The sequence below is a fragment of the Haematobia irritans genome, chromosome 1, assembly GCF_050003625.1.
Source record: "Haematobia irritans isolate KBUSLIRL chromosome 1, ASM5000362v1, whole genome shotgun sequence".
Classification (NCBI taxonomy): domain Eukaryota; kingdom Metazoa; phylum Arthropoda; class Insecta; order Diptera; family Muscidae; genus Haematobia; species Haematobia irritans.
This window is the reverse complement of record NC_134397.1, coordinates 7,446,157-7,461,021: the sequence shown is the minus strand read 5'-3', so window position 1 is coordinate 7,461,021 and position 14,865 is coordinate 7,446,157. Positions and strand designations below refer to the sequence as shown.

At 33.5% G+C, this 14,865-nt stretch overlaps 1 protein-coding gene across 2 annotated transcripts; it reads right to left on the bottom strand.

Annotated features, from left to right (window-relative positions):
- Positions 1-6,374: 6,374 nt before the first annotated feature.
- On the bottom strand, positions 6,375-12,592 carry LOC142220150 (protein takeout-like). Of its 2 annotated transcripts, none has more exons than XM_075289123.1 (5): positions 12,461-12,592; positions 9,636-9,719; positions 9,429-9,579; positions 6,800-6,939; positions 6,375-6,732 (listed from the first exon to the last, which is right to left on the bottom strand). In XM_075289123.1, exons 1-5 carry the CDS (start codon positions 12,519-12,521, stop codon positions 6,434-6,436), a joined length of 735 nt encoding a protein of 244 aa, XP_075145238.1. In that variant the 5' UTR covers positions 12,522-12,592; the 3' UTR covers positions 6,375-6,433. The 2 variants fall into 2 exon arrangements, with proteins under 2 accessions (XP_075145238.1, XP_075145237.1); XM_075289122.1 differs by lacking the exon at positions 12,461-12,592 and adding an exon at positions 11,052-11,199.
- Between the last annotated feature and the right edge of the window lie 2,273 nt (positions 12,593-14,865).

Here is a 14,865-nt window from a genome sequence, read left to right as displayed (position 1 = left end):
TATCGACTGCCGCAAATCTCTCAATGAGATGGCTGAGCAGCACAATATTCACTTAATAGGGGTGCCTGGCCATAGTAACATACCGGGGAGCTGCGAAGCGGATTAGTTAGCAAGGCTAGGGACTACCTTACATATTCCAGGGGAACTAGAATCTGTTGGTATGCCTCTGGCTACCTGCAAGCTCTTACTGCGGGAGAAGGCTGTTATGAAGGCAAATGTTCGATGGGAGAATTGCAAGGGTTGTAACGATACCAAGCAAATATGGCCCCGTATAAACTTAAACCGCACACTAGATATGCTAAATATGATACGGTCAAAATTTGGTCAATATAAACTTGACGTATTTCTTTCAATTTTGCATTTAAAAAACCTGAACACCCCTCTTTTTGAAGGTGTGTGTGTATAGAATGTTGCTCCTATTTTGATTTTGGAATTCACTCTTCAGTTGTCAAAATGCCGTCCAAGCAAGAAGCAGCGTATCAAAATTTTGCTCGCACATCGCGAAAATCCGAGCTACTCGCACGCAAAGCTGGCAAAATCGCTAAAAATTACCAAATCAACCGTTACAAATGTAATTAAAGTGTTTGGTGAACGTTTGTCGACAGCCAGGAAGTCTGGATCGGGGGGAAATCGAAAACCGGAAGCCGCTGAGACGACAAAGAGAGTTGCCGGTAGTTTCGAGCGAAAACCTAACCTCTCTCTCCGAGATGCCGCAAATAAGCTGGGTGTATCGTCTACAACCGTGCATCGAGCCAAAAAACGAGCCGGACTATCGACTTAGAAGAAGGTAGTGACTCCAAATCGCGATGATAAACAAAATACGACGGCCAAAGCGCGATCCCGGAGGCTGTACACGACGATGCTGACGAAGTTTGACTGCGTGGTAATGGACGACGAAACCTACGTCAAAGCCGACTACAAGCAGCTTCCGGGACAGGTGTTTTATACGGCAAAAGGAAGGGGAAAGGTAGCCGATATTTTCAAGCACATAAAACTGTCAAAGTTCGCAAAGAAATATCTGGTTTGGCAAGCCATCTCTACCTGTGGCTTGAAAAGCAGCATTTTCATAGCTTCCGGGACTGTCAACCAAGAAATTTACGTGAAAGAGTGTTTGAATAAACGTCTGCTGCCTTTCCTGAAGAAACACGGTTGTTCCGTACTGTTTTGGCCGGATTTGGCATCTTGCCATTACGGTAAAAAGGCCATGGAGTGGTACGCCGCCAACAACGTGCAGGTGGTTCCCAAGGACAAGAACCCTCCCAACACGCCAGAGCTCCTCCCAATTGAGAAATACTGGGCTATTGTCAAGCGGAACCTAAAGAAGACCAAAAAACTGCTAAGGACGAGCAGCAGTTCAAGGCAAACTGGCTTTCTGCGGCGAAGAAGGTGGACAAGGTGGCTGTACAAAAACTGATGGCAGGTGTCAAGCGTGAGGCCCGGCAATTCGGATTTGGAAAAGCGAAAGCCTAACTGAATATTTTTCCTGAATTTTATACTAATTGAACTTGAAAAAGATATTTAATTTGATTTTTTTAAATAAACGATTTCACCGATTTACACGTGTTTTCTCTTGACCAAATTTTGACCGTATCACCCTTTAGTGTTCTCGAGACGTCAGATATTACTCCTGATATCTGGTATAAAGGGGTCTCTGATAGGCAATTTTGCAAAAAACTGTTGGCGCGAAGTATAATGACTATTGTATGAGCTGTCATGATGCGGAGGAAAAGGAATCAATTAAACACCTCTTGTGTGAGTGTCCTGCATTTTGTGCAAGGCGTAAGCAAATTTTAGGGACATATAGCTTTAGATTACTGGCGGACCTGAAAAACGTCCAAAAATAACATTATGCTCTCGAAACAATTTTGAGGTGATCATATTCCTTCTCTGGGTCTAATGCTTTTTTTCCATTAAGTATTGGCAAGGCATGAATCTTCTAAAAGCTATTATAATAATTACTGTAATTCAATATTTCCTGTGTTTGTTGGGATAGCTTCAAACAATTTTTTTTTTAGTTTTCAACAAATATAACAAAGTCTCAGTAATATCCATCAGTATTAATTGTTTATGCATATATTGTATTTAATATGTAAGGGCAAATCGGATTAGTTATCCCTTGTATAGTAAGTAAAAAAAATCATTGTTGACAGCTTAAAATAAAATAAAAATATTTTTTAACCGGTATCCGGATTTTATGTTGAATCAATTGAGTTCTATGTAATTGACTACGGAAAAGAAATTGCCCATACTAACATACAGCACTAAACTTTTAATATGTAGTAGTTAGATTATTTATCATTAACTAATTAAAGACATAACTGAGCTAGTTAGAGTGGATCGGATGGGTTGAAGCTTATGCACCTCTCATCTGGCGATATAAAAGTTCGAAGTCGACTGTTAAACTTATCGACTTTTTGCTATAGTTGATGTCGGCGTTTATGTAGTTTAATAAATTGCGTATATATGTATTAAACCAATGTTTTTATGCGTTTACGAAACCCCTTTATAATTTACCCATTTAATGCGTGTTGATGCCATGGAAAGCAAATGGAGTCTACAGCAGTGTTTCCAGTATTTTACAGTTTCTTGTCATCAACGTACCCATTAAACCCAATAAATATTTGATAAATTTTTATGACAAAATAAAGGAATAGACTCTCCGTACCAGTTAAATATTGAAAAAATATGAAAATTTTGTTGTGTCAGTTTCCGAGATACAAGATCTGATATGCATCATATTCATCATATCTATCTACCAAATTCCAGTATTCGGAATTTAAATTGGATTGAAGTCCAAAGGTATCTCGATTTGTTCGTTGTAAAACAAATAAATTCTTGCGATTCCTAATATCGGCACATGGAGGTATATTGTTGAAATCAGTGATGTACGAAAAAATTTCGCAATATAGGTGGGTATTGAGATCGAGTTTAGCTGCTAAAATCGAAATCAAATCTGTAAAACCAGAACGAAATTATAACTTTTTTTGGCAAGTTTTATTATAACTTTATGTGGTATAGTCCAAAACGATTGAGTGAATTAAGAATTATTAAAGAAAACTAACCGTGAAAAATGGTAATTTTAGCGTGGTAATGCAAAACCCAGCAAAATAAGCGTCGCAAAACAGTACTGAAAATGTTATTTTTGGATCCGGAAGTGGTTCCAAATTGACGCAGAAGCGATGAATTTAAAATGGGCTTGTCATAGGACGGATGTCCAACATTTCAACAGCCGCTGCACTGAATTTGCATCACTTCTTAAGGTGTGAGGTGAATTCAGTGTTTTGGATGTGAATTAAGAATTTTTGTGATATTTTGACATATAAAATTTTTAAATTTTTTTAAGATTTTTAATACATTATAACGCTTGTCTGGAACGTTTGTCATCAAATATTTTCAAAAATTCGCAATTTTCCTAGAAAGGATTTAACATTTTTTTCGGCTAAATTTATAAAATTTGTACCATATTATTAATGCTTAATAACCTATTTGAAACAAATAAATATAAATTTCCCATTAAAAATATGAAAAAAGGGGGTTATAAAAAAATTTACTCAAATGAACTTCCTGTGCAGTTAAAATAAAGAACATCTTTGGGAGAGCATTTTTGGAAGTTGTGTCTGGAGAAGAACTCCAAATTATTTTGCTGGGAATTAATACCCACCTTATTAAAAAAATGTCTTAGCCAAGCAGATTAAATTGTAAATTAGCGCCCCAAATAAATGTGGAATAAAGAGGAGAGTTTTTTTATATTTTGAGTATTTGCAGTAGCACACAAAAAAACTGTTTCTGAGTCAATCACGAAATTAAGTGATCCAATTAATTTTTTAATTGGAATGTCTTCTATCACAGAAATGATAGTATCAATCAAAAAAATTAATTGAAGGTCAATAAAAAAATTAATTGGATCAATTAAAAAATTAATTGATACTATTAATTTTTGTGATTGATGTTTGTTTCAATAAAAAAATTTTTTGAATCAATAACATTTTTAATTGAATATTTTTTAAAACTCAATTAAAATTTAATAATTGGAAAATTTTTTCTGTGAGTTCTCTTTAAGCCCTTGTTTAACAAGGGGGGAAAAAAGAATTTTTATATAAACCAAAATCTCCAACTCAAAAGTTTCGTCCCGAAATATTGGCATACTTGATCTACATCGTCGAGGAGATTGCAACATTTCGGATATACCTACAGAAATGTTCCATGTTCCCTGTGAAAAACCCGTGCAGTTGCAGGTATTTGTGGTTGCTAAATTACTCCATTGCTCCAAAATTCCACTCCAACCTACGACCATGTAAAACTCATTGAAGTTGATACAAATTTACATTATTTCCTTATCACATGTTGAAGGTCCTTTTTGGAAGGAATTTTTACTTCTAGTCATTTATAGCTGGCAAGGTCACACACCTCAATGTGAACTCGCCAGCTATAGATGAATAAAATGTACATACGCAGCTTGTAACTCTACTCATAGCAACTATAAAATTTTGTCGCCTATATGCTCAAGATAAAACAATTTTTTTTGGTTTCTTTCAAAATATGTTTTCAATTTCAAAAGCAGGTGAAACCAAATAGTTCAATGTATTAATATTTTAAATCAAATTAGTCAAAAAAAAAATATATTAACAGGTTGGCTGATAAGTCCCCGGTCTAACACATGGATGGCGTCGCTAGTATTAAATGCATATTATTTTTATATAGTACCAACCTTCAAGTGATTCGTGTCAAAATTTGACGTCTGTAAGTCAATTAGTTTGTGAGATAGAGCGTCTTTTGTGAAGCAACTTTTGTTATTGTGAAAAAAATGGAAAAACAGGAATTTCATGTTTTGATAAAATACTGTTTTCTGAAGGGGAAAAATACGGTGGAAGCAAAAACTTGGCTTTATAATGAGTTTCCGGACTCTGCCCCAGGGAAATCAACAATAATTGAATGGTATGCAAAATTCAAGCGTGGTGAAATGAGCACGGAGGACGGTGAACGCAGTGGACACCCGAAAGAGGTGGTTACCGACGAAAACATCAAAAAATCCACAACATGATTTTGAATGACCGTAAAATGAAGTTGATCGAGATAGCAGAGGCCTTAAAGATATCAAAGGAACGTGTTGGTCATATCATTCATCAATATTTGGATATGCGGAAGCTCTGTGCAAAATGGGTGCCGCGCGAGCTCACATTTGACCAAAAACAACAACGTGTTGATGATTCTGAGCGGTGTTTGCAGCTGTTAACTCATAATACACCCGAGATTTTCCATCGATATGTGACAATGGATGAAACATGGCTCCATCACTATACTCCTGAGTCCAATCGACAGTCGGCTGAGTGGACAGCGACCGGTGAACCGTCTCCGAAGCGTGGAAAGACTCAAATGTCCGCTGGCAAAGTAATGGCCTCTGTTTCTTGGGATGCGCATGGAATAATTTTTATCGATTATTTTGAGAAGGGAACTACCATCAACTGTGACTATTATATGGCGTTATTGGAGCGTTTGAAGGTCGAAATCGCGCCAAAACGGCCCCATATGAAGAAGAAAAAAGTGTTGTTCCACCACGACAACGCACCGTGCCACAAGGCATTGAGAACGATGGCAAAAATTCATGAATTGGGCTTCGAATTGCTTCCCTACCGACCGTATTCTCCAGATCTGGCCCCAGCGACTTTTTCTTGTTCTCAGACCTCAAAAGGATGCTCGCAGTAAAAAAATTTGGCTGCAATGAAGAGGTGATCGCCGAAACTGAGGCCTATTTTGAGGCAAAACCGAAGGAGTACTACCAAAATGGTATCAAAAAATTGGAAGGTCGTTCTAATCGTTGTATCGCTCTTGAAGGAAACTAACATATGTTGAATAATAAAAACGAATTTTGACAAAAAAATGTGTTTTTCTTTGTTAGACCGGGGACTTATCAGCCAACCTGTTAGTGAAAATTCCCAACATTGAAGATGATCTTTCAACAGAAGAATTTGAAAAGGGTAACGAAGGTAATGCTAATGCATAATTGCTTATGTCTATGTGCTTAGGTTGACCTCCCGCAACTTGTTTTCTCCATATTCCAGCCAGAATTGTTCCATTTTATGAGGTACAAGTTACTTTTTACCCCTAAAAATCCCCCAAAAAGTGATTATTAGGTTCAATTTTCCGGTAAAAACGGAATGACAAACTTATACAGGCCAACCTATAGCGGAGGGCATAAACTCGGTGTTCCAAAAGATAAATTTAAAAATCAGTTCCGATTTCCAAATCCAAAATTATCATAGTAGCATAGATAGTACTACAATGTCAAGGTATTGCTGTGCTCTATTTGTCCCATTGCTCTCCCTTATCCTCCGCCATTCACCATATAAGCTGACGGTCTGCATTTCCATAAAATATTTATTTGTAAGCTTATATTTGCAATTTATTCATTTCTCCTATAATTCTAACATAATATTTATTCCGCAAACATTTTATGATATGGATATTTCTCGAAGACATTTTGCAATCGTTGTTTTGTGGCTGAGGCTAAAGCTTTTCCAATAGGTGTACGAATTTCTGGATATACTTCTTTCCAATTCTCATTTAAGAACAAATTCATATTGTCACTCAATATTTTATCATTGAAGAGATTTTCAAAATATAAAATTAAGTTTTCAGGTGTCACATCAACGAAATATTTTTCAAGCTTCAAATAGGCTTCTCCATTCTTTTCGACGGGTACACCATTCCACGATATACTAACTCTTGGGTTCACTGAAATATAGAAAAGTTCATTGGTAAAAAAATAATGTATATTAAGGTGGTATCTTTGTGATTATACCGAGAGTTATATTAAATTTGCCTGATCCAGTTATGGGGAGAACTAAGACCTTTCCAGAAACCTTGTAAGTGCCAATTAGATATATATGATGAGGATTGTATACAATTTCGTGTTTAGTAGCTATTTCCTTATCGAAACCTCTGAAAATAAAGTAGAAATAAAATGGGGAGGATATTTATGTGTGATTAATCATGATAAGGGGAAACAAGCTAACTATGTATATTTAATTAAAAAATGACTTGTTCAATATGTTTTCTTAATCAAAATAAATATTCACCAAAATTAATTAACAAATTATTTGTTTAATTTTTTAATTGAATCAATATTCTGATTGGAGAAAATAATACACGCAAAAAATTTATTTCGTACCTGGGAAACGATATAATTTTGTTTCTTTCAAGATAAACAAAGTTCGCAAGAAGCGAAAATCGTTTTAGAATAACAAGATGTGTAAAGTGATCAAAAAGTTTAAACTTTTTGAAGAATCGCGAAAAAAATTAAGAAAAGAACAACGTTTGCCATCCCATTTTGAAGAAAATTCAATTTTTAGCGTGTGTGGCTATCATTTCATTGCTTTGGGTAGTATTACCCACACACAAACAATAATTCTTTCCTTTCTAACGAAATTTTAGACAAAGTTCGTTTCTCATTTGCTTTTTGTGATAAACGTTTATTCCTTTTCAGGATGTAAAAACAATTTCATAAAGACTAACTCAAAAAAAACAAGCTTTTCTGGCTAATAGCATTTTCCCTCACATCTTTGTCACTTCCACGAGGAGTTTTAGTCCTTAGCACCTTTTTCTGTAAAAGAAACAATGTAGAAGAAATTATTCGATTATATATTTTTTTTTAATTTTACCTTTCGCCTGGACGAACCGCGGACCATGCAATTTGTAAGCCAACACACTACACGCACAGAAAAAACATGTTTGAACATGGTTACTGCATCCGTTTAATGCTTAACTAGAGTAGGTAATTGTCGCGAAAACCGTGTATTTTGTCTTTGGAAAAATAGTTTTGGAGCGGAGAAAAATATATGTTGGCAATAAGCATTTAAATGGTTCTCAAATGCCGCAAACTTGTTCTATTATTTAAATGATAGAATTTGAGACCATTGCATGGTCGGGAAAATCATGTACATGACCATTCAATTTTTTTACTTTTTTGTAGAGAAAAAAGAATTTTTATAGGTTACATATAGACATGTCTAGAACCATTACATGGCCATAAAGACCATGTACATTGTTTTCGTGACCATTTAATTTTTTAATTTTTTTTGCAGCGAAAAGAATTTTATAAAAACATTGAGCAGGTACACACGATTTTCATTTTGCGCGTCAGTCGTGTGTTGATTGTTTCATGGAATGGACGGAGAATACGGAATTACAGTGTTTTGTTTTAATTTATTTATTCAGAAATGACATGTGGTTTTATGTGAACACAAAAAAGGAAAGTGTAATTGAAAGAAATGTACCTGTTTTCTGTTCTGCATTTTGATATATGGTATAATTTATTTTTATTTGCAGTTACATGATGTCTGCATTGGTACATTTGATGTTTTTTTCTGTGCGTGTGCGTTGGTTCATTGCTCGACACAAATATGGAATGATTACTTATTATTGAAATAGAGCCAAATTAGAGAGTATAAATATATGTGATGTTTGTTTGCACAACATTATAAATACAAATAAAAAATGAAGTAGTTAATAAATAAATAAAGTTAATTTTGTGTGTTCTTTTCTCAAGTGGCGTCCTTTTTTTGACGACGAAAAAAGTTTGTTCATAAAGATCAAAACATTTTTCTTCCAGTTAAAATAACATGGTCACAAATGTTATATTAACTGGAAGAAAAACATTTCTGACTAATACCATAACATTTTAGATCGTGACCATTGTCTTTTAATGGAAACAAATTTCTTTTTATCAATATAATAACATTTTAGATGAGGACAATTTTATTTTTCTTAGAACCACGTTCACTGAGCCAACATGGTTGCAGGTGAAAATGTTACATGGTTGCCGCAAAAATAGCTCCTATCATATTATTTTGCTCTTCGAATATGATTGTGGCAATCATGTTTCTTCTCTGCGTGTATCCACTGACCTATGTAGCTGTCATCAATAGACAATTATCCATATAAGTTCTATTTATATAGCATAGCTTGCGGCGCCCATGAGCCATGGAGCAGGGGTTGATACGTCCGACCTGCATACCATGGGTCCAGGGTTCGATCCCTTCTTCAACCGAACACCCCAAAGCTTTTTTGTTTTTTTTTTTAACATATGTTCCAAATAGGTTCGGAAGATTCCGAAAAGGTGTTAAACATTACATACTACTATATTACATTTTGACTATGAACTGTAAAATGTGTCTTATAAAGACTTAAAGTCAGAAAAGAATAGGGCTTGATATAAACAAAATGGTCTGTGTTGTTGGTTCAAAAATATTTTTTTTATTGAAAAAATAAAAAATTTTGTAACAAACGAATTTTTTTGGTGTTAAAAGTTTAAAATTTTCGAAGCAATTCAAAAAACTCTAACAAAAGAAAAACATTTTCGATACATGTTTTCCACACGTTTTTTTCTTTTCATGCAACTTTTTTTCTATCTGTGAAAATTCTATACTTACTGCATTCCCAAAAATTTGGATGTACTGAAACCCAAAAGACTGACATTAGTTAACATTAAGTCAACATTGACGGGACTTGAACTGCCCGGTTTTACATGCAATTTGTCCATTTTTAAGGGATCAAAGGCCGCCAGATTAATATCAGCATAACCTGTAAAATAATATGGAATAATTTTAATTCATAGACGTTATCGATAGTGGTCTTACCTGATGGTTTTTCTTTCGCTATAAAATTGAACATTTTTTCAAAGCACTTAGTTTCAGCATACTTGCAAGGCTTAGGATCATCCGCTGTTGGAGATAAAATTAAAACAAAAAATAAAAAAATATTTAAAGAAAGAAAACAAACTGTTGACGTAAGCACAATGATTGCTATTAAATTAGTTTAATAACAATCATTACAAAAAAAAAAACCGATGCTAAACTATGAGCTAAAAGTAACGTATGTTTATTGCAAAGAAAATGTTTTGTTTTAACGTTATTAGTTTTCTTTTGATGCGGCCTTTGATAAATTATATAATGATATTTTGTTTTAGTTTATTTACAATTTTTTTTTTTTAAATTTTCCTCAAGCCCAATGAAATTTTCTTTCCAAGAACTAAACGGGGGTATAAATTTCAATGATCGTGCAAATAAGAAACAAAAAGAAGAAAATTCATACACTTCTCCAAAATAGTAAGAATGAATTGCGGCGTGGTTAACATGGTTATGATTTGGGATCAATAATTTGTTTAGTTCATTTGTAGTTTACTTTCATGATGAGAGGGAAGAATTTCGTAAATAATAGTTAAACAAATATTAGTAAACTCTCGTAATTTAAACAATGCATTATGGACATCCCAGAAAATTGAATACAATTTTCAATTGTAGCACGAGGTAGTTAGGTTTTCACATAAAATATTTTTTAAGGTGTTTTGAACTCACTGTCAAACGATCTGTTATAAATCCTTCATCAAGTGATCTGATATAGGTTAGGTTAGGTTATGTGGCAGCCCGATGTATCAGGCTCACTTAGACTATTCAGTCCATTATGATACCACAGTGGTGAACTTCTCTCTTATCACTGAGTGCTGCCCGATTCCATGTTAAGCTCAATGACAAGGGACCTCCTTTTTATAGCCGAGTCCGAACGGCGTTCCACATTCCAGTGAAACCACTTAGAGAAGCTTTGAAACCCTCAGAAATGTCACCAGCATTACTGAGGTGGGATAATCCACCACTGAAAAACTTTGTGGTGTTCGATCGTAGCAGGAATCGAACCCACGACCTTGTGTATGCAAGGCGGGCATGCTAATCATTGCACCAAGTGATCTGATATAACTTGTACATCAACCGATATTAAGATCCTCTTAAACGAGTTTTGGTATTCGTTTGGAATTTAGTATGAGTATCAACTAAACATCTTTAGAAGACTATTTTATGTCTATGAATAAGGAATGAAACCGAAAAAAGTAATTTAATATATTTTTACAAATTTTTAGTTTTTATCATTATTTTCTCCAATAATGAAGAAATTGAAATATTCACTTATTTTATTTGTTTTTAAAGTTTTCTTCTTTAAACTTTTGTTTAACTTTTGCAATTCCGTTTTTTGTTGTCAAATAAAATTTAGTAATAACTCACGAAACGCTCCCTTCACTGCCACAATTGTAAGAAAAATTAAAAACATTGTTTTCGTTATCATAGCGAATTCGTTATTTTATATAGCGCAAATGTAAACTATTTGATATCTTTTTTGTAACTGTTGCTATAAAATGCATTGAAGATGCAATTTATAGTATTTATAGTTTATAGTATAGTTTTTCGACTGTTGTAATGGTATTACATTGTTTACCATTCTGAACCGGTTTAGATTTACTTATATTGATAAATTAATTACCTCATTACACTTGTAATGAGCTAATTTCTTTTTAATATCCTTGAATAATATAATTATAATAGTATTATAATTGTAATGGTCGAACATTTTGCCGGAAAAATGCTAAATCCATTCTAGAGAAATCGATAATTTTTGAAAATATTCCAGGCCAAACGTTTCAGACAAGCATTGGAATGAGTTAAAAATGATTTATTTGGGAAAATATGGACATCCGCACTATGACAAGTTGAAATTACAGTCATCGCTTCTCCGCCAATTTTGCACCGATACACTGAAAAAACAGTGAACCCACCAGGAAGAAAACTTTCGGTTAATTTTAGAAAATTTTGAATATTTGTAGAAAAATTTAACTAAACAGTATTACAAACGTTGGCATCACGCCGATGTCATAAAAATAAGTACATATTTTTCGACAAATTCAAGAAAATTTATTAGACATAACTAAGTTTTTTCACTTGTTAAAGAAAATTTTGTAGTTTGAAGGAAAAACTTGGAGTTCAAAATTGCAAGAATGTCTTTAGTGACATACGAAGTTCATGATAGATGCATTTTTGGTAAAATTTACAAATTTAAAGAAATTCTGAACTATTTTGTGGAAGAGACGAATTTAGTATATTTTTTTCCTCGGGTTTAGTTAATTTAACTAACGTACACAAAAAATTATTAGAGTAAAGAAAACTTTCTCTAAACATTATAATTCCATGAACTAAAATAAAGTTACATTGGCTTTAGTTTAGTTCACTTTTTTTGAGTGTATCTGTTATAAATCCTTCATCAAGTGATCTGATATAACTTGTACATCAACCGATGTTAAGATCCTCTTAACCAAGTTTTGGTATTTGTTTGGAATTTAGTAGGCTATTGATGAGTATCAACTAAACATCTTTAGAAGACTATTTTATGTCCATGAATACAGGACGAAACCGAAAAAAGTAATTTAATATATTTTTACAAATTTTTAGTTTTTATCACTATTTGATCCAATAATGAAGAAATTGATATATTCACTGATTTTATACTAATTTGCTAAGTATTTGTTTTTAATTTTTTCTTCTTTAAACTTTTGTTTTTATCATATTTGGTTCAACAAATATTTTGTTTAAATTTTGCAATTCCGTTGTTTGTTATCAAATAAAATTTATTAATAACTCACGAAAGGCTCCCTTCACTGCCGCAATTGTAAAAAAAATTAAACAAATTGTTTTCGTTATCATAACGAATTCGTTATTTTATATAGCGCAAATGTAAACTATTTGATATCTTTTTTGTAACTGTTGCTATAAAATGCATTGAAGATGGAATTTATAGTATTTATAGATTATAGTATAGTTTTTCTACTGTTGTAATGGTATTACATTGTTTACCATTCTGAACCGGTTTAGATTTACTTATATTGATAAATTAATTAGCTCATTACACTTGTAATGAGCTAATTTCTTTTTAATATCCTTTTAAATATTGAATAATATAATTATAATAGTATTATAATTATAATGGTAGAAAATGCCAGCAAACCCATTTCTTTGAAAGTAATCAAATGAGAAAACCCAATGATATTTCTTGAATTGTTCTTTACTATGGTTATAGCGAACCAAAAATTCTGGTGCCTGGTAGTTCGATACAACCGAGTTTGACTGTAAAACAATGTTGCAAATTCGTGAATCAAAGTCTATGAACCAAGATAAAAACTTAGGGAAACTTTTGAAGCGAGTGTTTCAAAGTAATGTAATGTGAATGTAAAACGCCATTCGGTCTCGGCTATAAAACGGTGTTCCATTGTCATTGGGCAGCACTCATTGGCGCTAAGAGAGAAGTTCGCCACTGTGGTAACGCAATTGACTGAATAGTCTAAGTGAGCCTGAAAAACAGCCTGTCACTATACCTAACCTACTTTGGAAAGTCAATCAGACCATATTCAACTTTTTAAGGTTGCGATTGTCGTTTAACAACGCATTGCGGAAATCTCATAAAGTGGGCTACAATTTAGTAAAACTTTTGCGCGAGACGGTAAATTTTTTCGGTGTATTTTAATTGGAAACACGTTACCTAGAATTTTAATATTCAAATTAAAAATAAATGAAGGTATGATCGTCAATCCGAGCAAATTTTATATAATTCTTGGATCATATATTCATTGGAATGAGAACTAGGGGGAGCAGTGTTGAGCCCTTTAATAAATTTCGTTTTTATTGCAAAGTTAACAATAATGAGGCAATTATAGGTTGAAATTGATCGATAAAACGTAGTATTAATTGTCTTTCCATGTCATTTGTAAATGTGCCTAGATTTAGTACTTATCTCTTTAGTGAAGAGTTTATTTGCAATCTAAGGTTTATCTGTTTAAGTATCGCTTTGTTCAATAATCCAGATATGATCCTAAATCCTATACGCATCTATTCAAGCCGATTGCCTTTGTAGCTAGTGTTTGTTATAGTTTATAAAATTGTAATAAATAATAAACAAATTGAATTAAAGAGTTCTAGAAGTAAATATTTTTTTTTGCAGATGTGGTATCCTTGATAATTTTATACCCTTCACCACTACTGTGGTACAGGGTATAATAAGTTTGTGCATTTGTAACGCCAAGAAGTAGTAATCTTAGACCAACCTTTTAGTATACGGATCGGTTTAGAATTAAATTCTGAGTCGATTTAGCGATGTCTGTCTGTCTGTCTGTTGATGAATTTTTGTGTGCAAAGTACAGCTCGCAGTTTTAGGCCGATTGTCCTAAAATGTGGTATAGGGTCCTGTTTCGGCTCAAAGACGATCCCTATTGATTTTGGAAAAAATCGGTTCAGATTTAGATATAGCTGCCATATATATTTTTCACCGATCTGGTCATAATTGGCGTGTATATCAACCGATCTTCCTCAAATTTCGTACATCCGAATATTTTATGAGTCTCGATAAACCAATCAGCCAAATCGGTTCAGATTTAGATATAGCCCCCATATATAGCTTTCGCCCGATTTACACTCATTTGCCCACAGAGGCCAATTTTTTGCTCCGATTTAGTTGAAATTTTGCATAGGGAGTAGAATTAGCATTGTAACTATGCGTACCAAATTTGGTTGAAATCGGTTCAGATTTCGATATAGCTCCCATATATAGCTTTCGCCCGATTTACATTCATATGACCACAGAGGCCAATTTTTAACTCCGATTTAGTTGAAATCTTGCACAGGGAGTAGAATTAGCATTGTAGCTATGCGTGCCAAATTTGGTTGACATCGGTTCAGATTTAGATATAGCTCCCATATATATGTTTTTCTGATTTTGACAAAAATGGTCAAAATACCAACATTTTCCGTGTTACATCGCCACTGCTTAGTCGAAAAGTTGTAAAAATGACTTTAATTTTTCCAAACTTCTAATACATATATATCGAGCGATAAATCATAAATAAACTTTTTCGAAGTTTCCTTAAAATTGCTTCAGATTTAAATTTTTCCGATATTTTTTTTTTACTAAAATTGTGTTCCACCCTAGTGCATTAGCCAACTTAAATTTTGAGTCTATAGATTTTGTAAAAGTCTATCAAATTCTGTCCAAATCGGG

Excerpts from the sequence above, each read along its gene's own strand:
- LOC142220150 (XM_075289123.1), bottom strand. The coding sequence starts at position 12,521 with ATGATAACGAAAACAATTTGTTTAATTTTTTTTACAATTGCGGCAGTG. Across the intron at positions 6,940-9,428 it reads TCCAAATTTTTGGGAATGCA|AGGTTTCGATAAGGAAATAG; the intron begins GTAAGTATAGAA and ends CTTTATTTTCAG. Across the intron at positions 6,733-6,799 it reads CAAATTTAATATAACTCTCG|TGAACCCAAGAGTTAGTATA; the intron begins GTATAATCACAA and ends TCTATATTTCAG.